Source organism: Candoia aspera, chromosome 9 (genome assembly GCF_035149785.1).
Source record: "Candoia aspera isolate rCanAsp1 chromosome 9, rCanAsp1.hap2, whole genome shotgun sequence".
NCBI lineage: Eukaryota > Metazoa > Chordata > Lepidosauria > Squamata > Boidae > Candoia > Candoia aspera.
Window position 1 is genome coordinate 15153817 of NC_086161.1, and position 12534 is coordinate 15166350.

The 12534-nt window shown below is 44.5% G+C and overlaps 1 protein-coding gene across 1 annotated transcript in view; it reads right to left on the reverse strand.

The window, feature by feature from the left end:
- Window positions 1–2164: 2164 nt before the first annotated feature.
- LOC134502497 (G protein-coupled receptor kinase 5-like) overlaps window positions 2165–12534 on the reverse strand; it is a 66731-nt gene continuing 56361 nt past the window's right edge. Inside the window, exons 9-16 of the mRNA XM_063310865.1 lie at window positions 11651–11841; window positions 9206–9243; window positions 8837–8926; window positions 7990–8198; window positions 7088–7225; window positions 5670–5807; window positions 4123–4254; window positions 2165–3300 (exon numbers count right to left, since the gene is read on the reverse strand). Of these exons, the coding sequence (XP_063166935.1) occupies window positions 3211–3300; window positions 4123–4254; window positions 5670–5807; window positions 7088–7225; window positions 7990–8198; window positions 8837–8926; window positions 9206–9243; window positions 11651–11841 (1026 nt within the window). The 3' untranslated portion in view covers window positions 2165–3210. The remainder of the gene's footprint in view (window positions 3301–4122; window positions 4255–5669; window positions 5808–7087; window positions 7226–7989; window positions 8199–8836; window positions 8927–9205; window positions 9244–11650; window positions 11842–12534) is intronic.

Consider the following 12534-nt stretch of genomic DNA (forward strand, 5'->3'; position numbering starts at 1 on the left):
ACAGTTAATAATGGTCAGGCACATATCCAAAATATCAGTACTGTGTCACTTGCACAAGAGGAATGTGCAAAGGAAGGCCCCCGAGTTCTCCCTGGTCTCTCTAGCCTCAAAGACAGCCACTGCTCTTTAGCCTTCCTTAAGGATTTGGGCCTCCAGGAAGTCAAACTTTCTAGATGGGGCTTGCCAAAAGCTGGAATTTAATGGACAGGGGAGCTTCAGTCTTTGGGTGAAGCTTGCAGCTTGCTCATCAGGGCTCAGCTTCTCACCATGGGCCCAAATTTCCAATCCTGCAGCTGGGAGCCAGAGGGCAATTCTCATGCTCAAGACTAACTGCTGAGAAATCAGCCTGCAGAGTTTCCCTGATATTTCACCCAGAGAGTCCTTCCCACCCCAAGGACATCTCTGCCTCTTTAAAAAGAAAGCACCAGGCTGAGAGCAAGCCATTCCCTCAGCAGGTCATGCAACAGCCAAGTGATAAGATAAAGAGGAGCAATTCTGAGTAAAAATAGATCTATCTTCCCCTGACCTTCGCAACAAGTGATGGCCTTGGGCATGGCAATTTAGAGCCAATCCCTTGCAAGGTACTTTGGAAGGCAGAACTTCAGATTTTGGGAAGCCCCCTCCAGCTGTTAACCTTAGAGGGAACTGGTGCATGGTTTAAGTCTCAGCCTGAGCAACAGGCATCAGTGGAAAGAGCATCACACACTGGCAGCCTGAGGGGGGACACAGCTTGGTCCACAGATCTGCTATCCCCTCCTTTAGAGCCTCCTCTGATCACGGTCACTAAAAAAAACAGCACAATTTTAAGACAAGCGGAGGTGGGAAACAAACTGTAACACTAAAGTAGGCATATTTTAGCTAAAGAAAATTTCCCCATCCTAGCCCTGTTTGGGAGTGGAAAACCTATAGCTGTCCAGAAGTCGCTAAACAACAATTTATTTATTTATTTTATTTTATTTATTTTCCATCCCGCCTTCATTATTTTTTTTTTATAAATAACTCGAGGCAGTGAACATGCCTAATCTTCTGTCCTCCTCCTCTTTTCCCCACAACAACCACCCTGTGAGGTGAGCTGGGCTGAGAGGGAGTGGCTGGCTAAGGTCACCCAGCCGGCTTTCATGCCTAAGGTGGGACTAGAATTCTTATACCACACCTGACTGGCTCTTGGGCTGAGAGGGAGTGACTGGCCCAAGGTCACCCAGCCGGCTTTCATTTCCCAGCAGGGCCACCTAGCAAGGTCATGGAAAGAGATGCTGAGAGTTGTGGTCCACCAGCCTCTGGAGAGCCATGGGTACCTAACTCCCACCCTGCTCTCGAACACAGCTCCAGAGACCTGCTCCCGGCTCTGGGCTTGGAGAATCCTGGGAAGAATGTTTCCTATGGTGGGTCTTCCATCTCCTCCCCACTGTTGTCATTTGCTTTTTCTCTAAGCCCAGAGAGAAACACTACTCACGCCTTGAATCATCATTTCAGGAACTGCAAAGAAAAGAAGCAACAGGGATTCCCAATTATTTAGCAATAGCAGCAGCAAAATGATCTTTCCCCCCACCCGAAATGAAATAAGTTGAGGCAACCAGAAGTCAACCTTTCGAAGGCAGCACTGTGATCTCAGATTCCACACCCTGTTCTTTATTTTGCTTGCCCTTTGGCTCTGATTGGCTAATTTCATTTACTTTTGTGTTAGTACGTTTTCAGTATATCCTGTCCCAACCTATGGCAAAAAGAAAAATAGACCCAATGCACTTGGGGGGCATGGGGAGGATCCTCTCTGAGAGTTGAAATCCAGAATACTATGGATTAAAACTTTAACCCAGTCTTACTCTGCTTTTCTACTTGCAGAGAGGTTTTATTTTTCAATGCAGAGAAGCATTTTAAAAGACGATGGTCCACCTGCATCCTGCCTCTTTATTATCCTCACATTCGGATGTTGCACTTTTTAGGACAGGCTTAATTTTTGAGGAAACGGACAAGGCGGGGTTATCTGGCTCCATCGTACTTGTGCATACGATCACAGCCAGGGAGACCCTGCATCAACTTTAATTCATCAGGATTCAACCAGGTTGGGTGGCATAAAAAGAGAGCGGAAAGGTCAGGTGGGAATAGGGGAATGGAAATAGAGAGACAGAAAGGAAAGGAAATAATAATATAGATGAGTAGACAGACCTATGGAAACCAATGTAATAAAGGTTAAAATATATAAGGATTTTAAAAAAAAGTATCTCTTCAACACTGCAGGTTGAGGTTAAAGTCCTGGGTTTGGGGACACTGAAAGCTTCAGGCTTTATTCAGGCTGAGATGTCAACCATCTCTCCTCTCAGTCTTTTCCTACTGGTGTCTCTAAAGAAGCGTTCTGCACCTGGTGGTTTCCACACGTCCTGGATTCCAGTTCATGTTGCCCAACTATCTGGTCCGAAGGCTGTATTGCTAAGGGATGACAGGTGCTGGACAGCCCAGCGCAGCTAGAGGATGGCCAGCAAAGAAAGGGTGTTGTAAAGGAAAGACTACCAATTCCTCTTCACCCTTCTTTGTCTTCCATGTTCTGGCTGTGCAATGGCCCCAGGCTGTAGAATTGACAGTGTGGGTGGGAGAGATTCCTGGAAAAATCCTGAATGAACTCCAAGGAGCTAAAAGTTCAATACATATCCACATGCAAACCGACACACACTTATCCATGAGTCTCAGTTTGGCATTCCCCAGCTCCGGAAATGCGAAGGCAAGAGTAGGGAGTCTTTCTCATCCCCACTGCAATTTTGTCCAAGCTGTGCGTTCTCTTCTTCTCCCCAGTCTAGGGCTCCAGCCCTCATCTCTGCCATCTCCAGGTGTCACTGGTGGTTGTCTTTTTTAAAATCCTCCATTCTCAGGTACATCTCCCCAGTCGATCTCCCATTAAAGTTGGGTCAGGAGGTGGTGAGATAAAGAGAATGGGGGACAGCCGTGGATGTCCCCTGTGCAGTCAAAGTACAGAAAGATGAAGGAAGACCCTGTCAACAAACAGCAGCCAAGGCTCTGGACAACAGGAGCCTCCATGCCCCCAATCCACATCAGCACCAGGAGGTGGCAAAGGCTTTCTGGCCCACTGCTGCCCTGCCAACTGGAAGGCTGTGTTTCTTCAGCTCCAAGCAGAAACAGAGCCTGGCCCAAGACAGGGACTTCCACATTTCAGCCTAAGGCAACCCTGAGAAGGCAAAGGATGAGTGCTAGTTCCAGGGGTCAGGAGGGAGCCTGTGCCATGGGCCAGGCTGGTGAGGGGGCCGCTGACAAGTTGGAATGTACGTTGGTGCTGATGGTGAAGTCACTTGGCTACAGAGAAGAATGGAGAGAGGGAGAAAGGTGAGCACAGGTCTTGGAGATGTCAGGTAATGAACCCAAGAACTTCTTTGTGCCATGCAGTTGCTCAGCCACTGAACTACAGACCCACCACCATTCTTCAAACAGAAGAATCCAAAAACATAGGAACCTAGGAAATTGCCTTGTACAGATTGGGACCACTGGTCCAGCATTTCCCAGCCATAGCAACTTCTAGAATGTATGGACGTCAACTCCCAGAATTCCCCAGTCAGCATGGCAATCGCTGAAGATTGTTGGAGTTACTGCACACCAACATGTTGCCAAGGTTGGAAAACACTAATCTAGCATAATATTGCCTACACTGGCTGGCAGCAGCTTTCCAGAGTTTCAGGACAGATCTAAGGGGCACCCAGAGATCGAACCTGGGAACTCCTGCAGTGCTTTATCACTGAGCTGCATAACATTCCTCCAATCTCCAGTCTGTAGGCAGAGACCCTATATACCAGGCTTCTTCAACCTGGGTGACTTCCAGATGTGTGGACTTCATCTCCCAGAATGCCTCAGCCAGCATGGCCATTGCTGAGAGTTCTGGGAATTGAAGTCCACATATCTGGAGGGTGCCTGGTTTGGAGAAGACCCCTATGCAAATTTACCTGGAAGTATGTCCATTCAAAAATAAACTTCTGACAGACAAACTGCATGAAGTATCTCTTGAAACTGAAGGCACAACCCTGCTACTTCGCTTCACCAGGCTAAGTGGCTACTGAAGAAGATAAGCATGGAGTGGGCTGCTGCAGAGATATAAAGCAAGAAAGGAACAAGACTGGATCTTACGTTACGCCGGAAGAGCCTCTGCAAGAGGCTACGCTTCGGTGGGTCAGGGAGCTGCTTCCAGTCCAGATCTGGGGATCGGGTGCCATTTGGTCCAAAGATGTTGAGATCTTTAAAGCATTCTGTCTCGATCATCTAGGTAAGAGGAAGATGATGATGCAATGGGTAAGAATGGTGGGGAGACAAGGTGTTTTACAACCAAATCTTTAAACAGATACAGCTGGACTGAATGGATAGCTGAGGCACCCTACTCTCACCGCTATGTGCCTCCTTAGATCAAGAGGCTTTGCCAATGATTTTTTTTTTATCGTATGGCATAGCAGTTTGGTGTTCATGCTGCTTTTCTTGCTGGGAAATCCTTGTTGAGGTCCAGCACCCAGATGTGTAGACTATTTAGCCATGACAAGTCACGTTGCCCAGGGTGCACCACGAGGAGGCTAGTCTACATTGCACCGAGTTGGGCTGAGAGACAGTGACTGGCCCAAGGTCACCCAGCCGGCTTTCATGCCTAAGGCGGGACTAGAACTCACAGACTCCTGGTTTCTAGCCCAGCACCTTAACCACTAGACCAAACTGGCTCTCTTGCCAATGATCTGTTAGCTTAGATTGCATTAGCCCCAGTGGGTACTTGTCACCAATGCCTTTAAGTCTGATTATAGGCAGGAGGTGACCAGAGAAAGTAGAATCAGCTGGAAAGGAAAACGGGCTGGGCATCACCCTTCCCATGGATTATCTTTCAGGGTTCTTTTGGTCAGCATTTCTCCTCAGCCATACAACCATACTGCAGTGATGGCAGTCCTTGATCCAAATGGGTCAACTTAGGGCATCCACAAAAAGACACCTTATGTTTATTGAAGCAGGATAGATCAGCCTTTCCCAGCTTGATCCTTCTTGATGTATGCCAATATGGCATTCCCATCTGGCAGAGCTGAAGAATACACCTTCAGTGTACAATGATTTTCACTGCTGTGGCCTTCTCCTCACTAACAGAGTTTGCATAATATCTACCCAGCCATCATTGTCATGCCTGACCTCTTTATTGTTATTTTGGTACAATGGTGGTTGGAGGACTCTAGGAGATGCTGTAAGTTGCTAGTGAAGAAATTACCTAGGGTTTGAAGGAAGGCATAATAGTCTGCTAGTTGGTGAATGGACCAATTATGCAAATAGGTTAACTGCTTTTTGGTCCAATTACGCCAACCTGAAGCTCATTGTCTTAAGGGAGGTGACATCAGACAGAACATTACAAGTGAACAGTGGACAACTGAAATCAGAAGTGTAAATTTCTAATCTCTTCTGTGCAGCTATGACAGATGGGACCAAAGATCTTTTGGTCTTATTTTCATTAACTTCAGCGATGTTTGGAATGGCAGCCACTGTGTTTTGAACTCAAGATTCAAGTGCTGATTAAGTGATTAAGCTTTTATTGTTCTGTTTCACTGAAAGTCTTAGTGGAACTCCCGTTTTGGTATTTTTAAAAACAAGAGGTAGTATACAACTACTTGGAATACATCAGTCTCTTCCCTTATTTGTAAAGGTCAATTCCTCACCTCATTCTGCCAGGGGATAGGGACGCAGCCTGTGGCAAATTTGGCATAGAAGTCATTGTCGGTTTGGTCTAAGTTGACACCCTTCACAGTGGAGAATTGTTCAATGTCCAGTACATCCTTACAGTACACAGCCCGAGGCTATGGGAAAGACAAGGATTCCAGTAAGTTTGTCATCTCCAGGACTTATGTATCAAAGTGTGCAAGTCATGTGCAAGAAGAGATGGACTTTTTCCCTTTGGAAACCAATGGAAGGATTGGGACCAATAAGTTGAAATTAAAAGAAAGGAGATTCAGGATGAATATTAGGATGAGTTTCCTGAAGATAACAACAATTAAGCAATGCCACCGTCCATCCAGAATGGTGGTGGAGGATTCCTCCTTTGAAAATGAGCTGGGGGGTGGGTTGGTGGGCTGGATGGCCATCTGTTGGGGATGGTTTTGTAAATTCCTGCCCTCAACTATGAGTTAAACTAGAAAGACCCGTAAGGCCCCATCTAGCTCATTTTGTCATGAGTACTGATGGCGAGCAGGAGGAGGCCTCTATCCAGGGGGGAAAACGCATGCGTAGTACTGAGGAATTAAGCAGCCATTCAAAGAGACACAGATCAGACCCGCCTTAACGTTTGGGGTTTATCTGTCTGGGTTTCCCCACGCTTCTTCAGTTTGTTAGGATTCTGTCTTATGTAGCAGTAATAAACACTAGAGACCTACTCCTCGTCTCAGCGTGATTCCTGACTGTTAGGACACATTTTATGATATTAAATCTAGCTGAAAAGGCATAAAGTGGACACTGAGGAACTCATAAAATAATTTCTGTTTCTTTTATTTGGCTTCTTTGGGACAGATTTGGAATTTGGGGGAGGGGAAAAAAACTGGTGAGGATAGAATATATGGAAACTAATGCTATGACAAAAGGCAGAAGAAACCAGACATTGTTAGGGTGAGGAAGGGGGATATGATAGCGCTCTTCCAAGATCTGAAGGACTGTCCCAAAGATGACAGTGAAGAGATCTCTATTACCTGAGAGGACAAGAATAGATCTAAAGGGCTGAAGTATCACAGACTGGACAGCTCATGGTCCAAGGTTATAAGAAGCCTCCTGCCTCCTTTTTGTTCTGAAGCCCCTAGAATTCCTTACAATTGGGGCACCAAATTGTGCATCCACAATTGCCAAAAATCAGGAGGGTTCTCCTATGTTAAAGGAGGTAACCCAGAAGCAGTCCTGCATGCCTAAAACAGACTTAACCTAATTTAAAGACAAAGAATATCACACTACAAGGATTGTGGCAATAACTGTAGGAGGAGGAAAATTTTGGCTCTGTCCCCTTTGGATTAACCCCTGCAGACAACAGGTTGGCCTGTCCATGGTCTTCCTATCTCTCTCCTTGAGTTTCTCACTCTTACGTGTAAGAACTTACATCTGGCACGAATGAGGGCTTCATAATCCCAGCTTCCAGTCGCTTGAAGTTGATAGTCTTGAAGAATGGGTGCTGCTTCACCTGGATGGCCCCCTCACCTTTGCTTCCAAGCCGCTGTTTGGGGTCCTTAGTCAGGAGCTGAAAGGAAAAAAAAAACTTACTGTAAATGGAGAAGGTAAAGCCTGTGACAGTGTTAAACTCAGAACTGTGGTACTAGACTTGGTAAACTGTCCCCAAGTTGGCTCTTTCTGCCATGGAATGTAAATCAACTTGGTTCTCAAGCCCACTTTGTTCCAGGATATTTGTCCAACATTGGCCCTGTAAGTGCAGCTTCTTATAATAGAAAGAGGCTATCCATGCAGAAGAGGAAGGCATCACCCGCCTCAGCAGAGGCATTTTTAAAAACATACCATCAATATCAACTGATTTAAAAATAAAACCAATGGAAAAGAAAACAACGGGGAGTCCAAAAATGGCCAAACACACGATACAACAATAGCATGGCACAGCTGCTGATCAGAAGCATTCCTTGCTGCAAGTTTTGTATCTCTTATGTAAAAGAAAGATTTACAATATAGCTTTTGAAAACCCCTGCAGAGTTGAAATCTTACGTGAATAAAATTTGGGGCTGCTTGACTAAATTAACCCAGCCAATATTGACTGATCACGAAACTCCAGCTTGTCCTTACTTGACAGACCAAGTGGAAATTCGTTGACAAGCTGAAACAATATCCCAGCAGAAGATAATGGCGAACTATTTCTCGATCGTGCCACAACAGGTTCACATAGTCACCCAGAGTTGACCTCAGCTCAGGGGGTATTTGATTCTTCATCTGATACTACAGACTCATGGCAAAGACTCCTCCTTATTTTGCTTGCTTCTCCTGTTCTCCATCACTCACCAACTTGCAAATGGCTTTAGCATCTTCAGAGAACTTGTCTGAATACTGCTCATGGTCCTCCTGAACCCGCTTTTCCACCTCCTCCCTCTTCACCCGTTCCTTGCGGGCCCGGAACGGTGATTGGCCTTCGATCATCTCATAGATGAGGCAGCCAAGCCCCCACCAGTCTGGGCTGAAGGAGTAGCGCTCATTGTTAATTACTTCAGGAGCTGGGGAAGGGAGAATAGGGGTGGAGAGTGCATAGTGAGAGATAATAATTTCATGTAAAGCACTTGATCCCTGGTGTCTCAGCTCAGGTTGCAGAGGATGGGAAAGAATCTCCTCTGTTTTGTTTCTTGGAGAACTACTGCCAGTCGCAGGTGATAATGTAGGATCAGATGGGCAAGAACCTTTCCCCTGGTAAGGGGGAGGGATTAAATGGGTTGCTTTTTAGCAAGTAGCAGCACTTAACTAAGTTCAGCTGGTTGAAAAAGTGATACCTGGTTGGACCTGGTTAGTTCTTGGATGAGAGACTACCCAGGGTTGTAGGCTGCATTAGTAAGCTGAAAGAAGAAGGCAGTAACAAACCATTTCTGGATTGTTGACAAGATTTCACTGGGGCTCAAGGGAATCTTTACCTTATTTTACTTAGCAATGGGCTATATATACATAACAAGGGAACCAACAATGGTACTAATGGTAGAAGTTTGGTTTTCAGCCTCAAATAGCTTTCTTGTCCCTGTCTTAAAGTACCATGCCCTCTCAGCTTGTGTGGTCAGGTAGACCCAAAAAGAAGGTTCATGGATTGAGCCAGGTTTCTCTTGAGTCAGCAATATAACAAGACCTGAAACAGTTCTCCAGCACCTACCCATGTAGCCCACAGTTCCTACACGGCCACGGATGGTGTCGCCTTCTGGGATCTTAATGGCCAGCCCCAGATCTGAGATCCGGATATGACCTAAATGGAAGAAGGAAGGAGGCAATTACAGAGGTTATGGAATTATGATGGCTATCCTGTGATCTTCCATGATGGATAAAGCTCTAAGGGAAGACAGTTCTCAGTGGCAGAAATGCTCATTTGCACAAAAAAGAGTTTGAATTGTTGGAGAGGGTCTGAAGTTCAGTAGTGGAAGATGTATTTGGATGAAGGAGGACCTGGCTGTGACCCCTGGTATTTCTAGGTAAGAGTGACCCTGAAAGTCAGGAAAAATGCAAACATACAACACTCAGCACTCACCATCATCATCCAGGAGAATGTTCTCTGGCTTTAAGTCCCTGCAGGGGAGATACAGAAACAATCCAGAATAAGAACCAGGTAACCAAGGGGCTTCCGGAGCACTTAAGACTTTCCAAACATAATAGATGGTTTGATTTTTGTCTAGGCACCTGTCCTAACAGCCAGGAACCATGCTGAGATGAGGAATAGGTCTCTAGTGCTTTATTACTGCTACATTAGACAGAAAATCCTAACAAACTGAAGAAGCATGGGAAAAACCCAGACAGATAAACCCCAAAGTTAAGGCGGGTCTGATTTGTGTCTCTTTGAATGGCTGCTTAACTCCTCAGTACTACGCATGCGTTTCCCCCCCGGGATAGGGGCCCCCTCCTGCTCACCATCAGTACTCATGACAGCACCTCCAAATAAAAGTACTTCCAAATATCCACCTCTCTTTTGGTTGCCTTTCAAAGCTCAGAGGACCACCTTTTAATTTGGACAATCTTTTCATTTTGCAGCTGTTTTAATAGCCTTCATTACCCCATTTCATGGTTGCTTGCTCACTTTGTGGTTATGTTTATCTTTAACAGAGCCTTTCCCAGACTAGTGTTCTTGGGAGGTGTTTGACTACAGTTCCTTCAACTCTCCTGCAAGCACAGTCATGTTGATTCAAATTTCACATAAGCCACAGTGCAGTTAGTCTGATGACATATTATTGAATAAACTTGGTTAAGAAACCATGGCATAATACAATGGGCAAATCCATGAAGGAATGCTTGCACATGTGCAGACAGGTAGCTGCAATGTATCACACACACACCCTTCCCCCCCCCCCTCTCACATGAGCAGGAAAGAACCCAGAATTCACAACACCAGTTGTTTGGTTTGCTACTATGTACAAACCAGAAATAATTCTTGACTCCTGTCAATTATTACACAAGCCAACCACTTATACTGGCTGATTTTGCCAGTTTGTTTAACAAGACAGAATATATTTTAAACCAGAATGATCTTGTCTTATAATACCCAGGCATTTCCCTGACTCTTCGCCAGTGATTACACGTAGCTGATGCTCCTCGGTTTCTAGTTTGTATTAATTTATATTTATTTTAGTGAATTGCATTATAGTACTTTCCCCCCATTTTATTGCTTTATTGCAAAGTGCTGTGGGAGTTTTAAAGAAATGAAAAGCCATATATATGTTTTTAATAAGTGAATATAAATAATGCAATACAATTTTCCCAGTTGCTAAATACTTCCCAGTTGTTTTCATTCCATTTGTGACCAGCTGTGTTGTGTGCATTATTGAAGATAGATAATTTTGAAGCTAATCATAGCATTATATTATTATAGTGCTATTTCCATACTATGAAATAAAGCACATTATGATTTTCAAAAATGGGGAGGGGGTTCTAAATGATGCCTGCACAGATTTTTAAAATCAATGTATGAATACATGTTAAGTGCTCCTACTGTAGATCAAATATAGAGCGATGTGTGGACAGATAATGCAATATTCCCAGATGCTGCGTTTGTACTTCCAGCTTACAAGGAAAGAGTAAAGACTAGGGAACATTCACAGTGTAGAGTTCAGCTATGCAGGTATGGCTCCTGTGACTTGGCACCATTTACACACAAGAGGGAGCTAGTAGTAAACTTGGGAGAATCCCAATTTCTGTAGAAATAGAAAACATACTTAGGGAGAAAGGTTAACAGAGTGTGCTTCCCCCAAACAGACCAATGAGAATAGAGAACACTCATGGGTGCGGAATGCAGGCTGCTTGGGAAGGGGAGCTTATGAAGAAGTGGGGTGGTGGTGGAAATAGAATGATGTTTTTTTGGAAGAGGATGTGACTGTCTAACAAGCTCAGTGATCAGAAGGACCACACTCTATAGCATTCTGTTGCAGTTTTTACTGATGAATGTTATCCAACATGAGGTCTGAGTGCTGCAGAGCTATCTTGGAAAGTTCTGAATCCAAAAGAGATAGATGACCACAATTAGGAACCTGCTTCCAAAGCTCTACAGATGGACAATTGTCTTCCAAGTTTAGGTCTATGATGCATTCATTTGGTCAGTGACATCAAGTGACAGGCCGATAAATGTTATCCAGTGCCAAATCTGAGTGCTGCTTTAAATCTCAAAGAGATAAATGACCACACTGGAGTTGCATGTTCAAAAGGGATACAGAGAGAACTGGATCCATTTGTCTAACCCATTATGGTTTAGCACATCTCTCCCTCTGAAATTGTTGGTCACAACTCCTAAAGAATCCACATGGAGTATGCCAGGTAGAGAAATGTTGGCTTAGCAGTTGATTCCCTCTGCCTTTTAGATACCTCAACACTTAATCAGATGAAGGATGATGATCATTTCCCCATGATGCCAGCTAAGCAACAAGAGAGACCTTACATTAACACTTCCTCTACCTTCTTAGAACCAGGAAATAACTCCATCCCCTCTCACCTGTACACAATGCCCTCACGGTGCAAGTGCTCAAGGCCACAGCAAATCTCTGCAGCATAGAAAGTGACCCGTTCATTGTCAAAGCCTGGGTTGCCCATGTTGTAGATGTGAAACTTCAGGTCACCTCCATTCATGATAGTGAGGACCAGACAGAGAGCATCCTTAGTCTCATATGCATAAGCCAAACTGACCTGTAGGCACAGACGAAAAGAAGGAGCAGTTGACTCCAAGCAAATATTATTATCAACTCCAGAATTCTGCTTTTTACAGTGTCCAACCATCAAGGAACCTGTAAATTGCAATGATCTTCCTTTTGTTTATCCCCTTACACAAACATATGGCATTCAATAGTTTAGGAACACAGAAAGCTGCCTTATTTTCTTATTTGTTAGGACTGTGCCCTAACAAATAACAGGTACATTTTCACTGAAAATGAATCTGTTCAAATCCTTCAGAATACAAGCCCAGCTTCTCTGCTACTAATTAAAGCAGCCACAAGTTTTTTCAGACTTACGAAGCCTGGAAAATGACATGGCTGCTTTAACAGTCACATGGGTCAAGTAATTTCTGGAAATGGAAGTGTAGTTTTGGTACAACATGATATTCCCAGTTGTATCTGGAGAAGACAGACATTAAAACTGGGCCGTGCTGCCCCTAAAACATACTTGGCTATTGCTTTTGAATCCAGGAAGCTTCATTTAATTATCAAGGTCGATAACTGCACATAAACCAACCATGCTGAATCTGATACTGTGAAATTCCCCTTAGAACACAAAGCCAGATGGCATTAGCAAATGAAAGTCTTTGGATATTTCAGGGGAAGACTCTTCTAAAGGCCAACTCCAAATGCAGTAATCAGCAGTACAGGCAAGACTGTTGCTCAC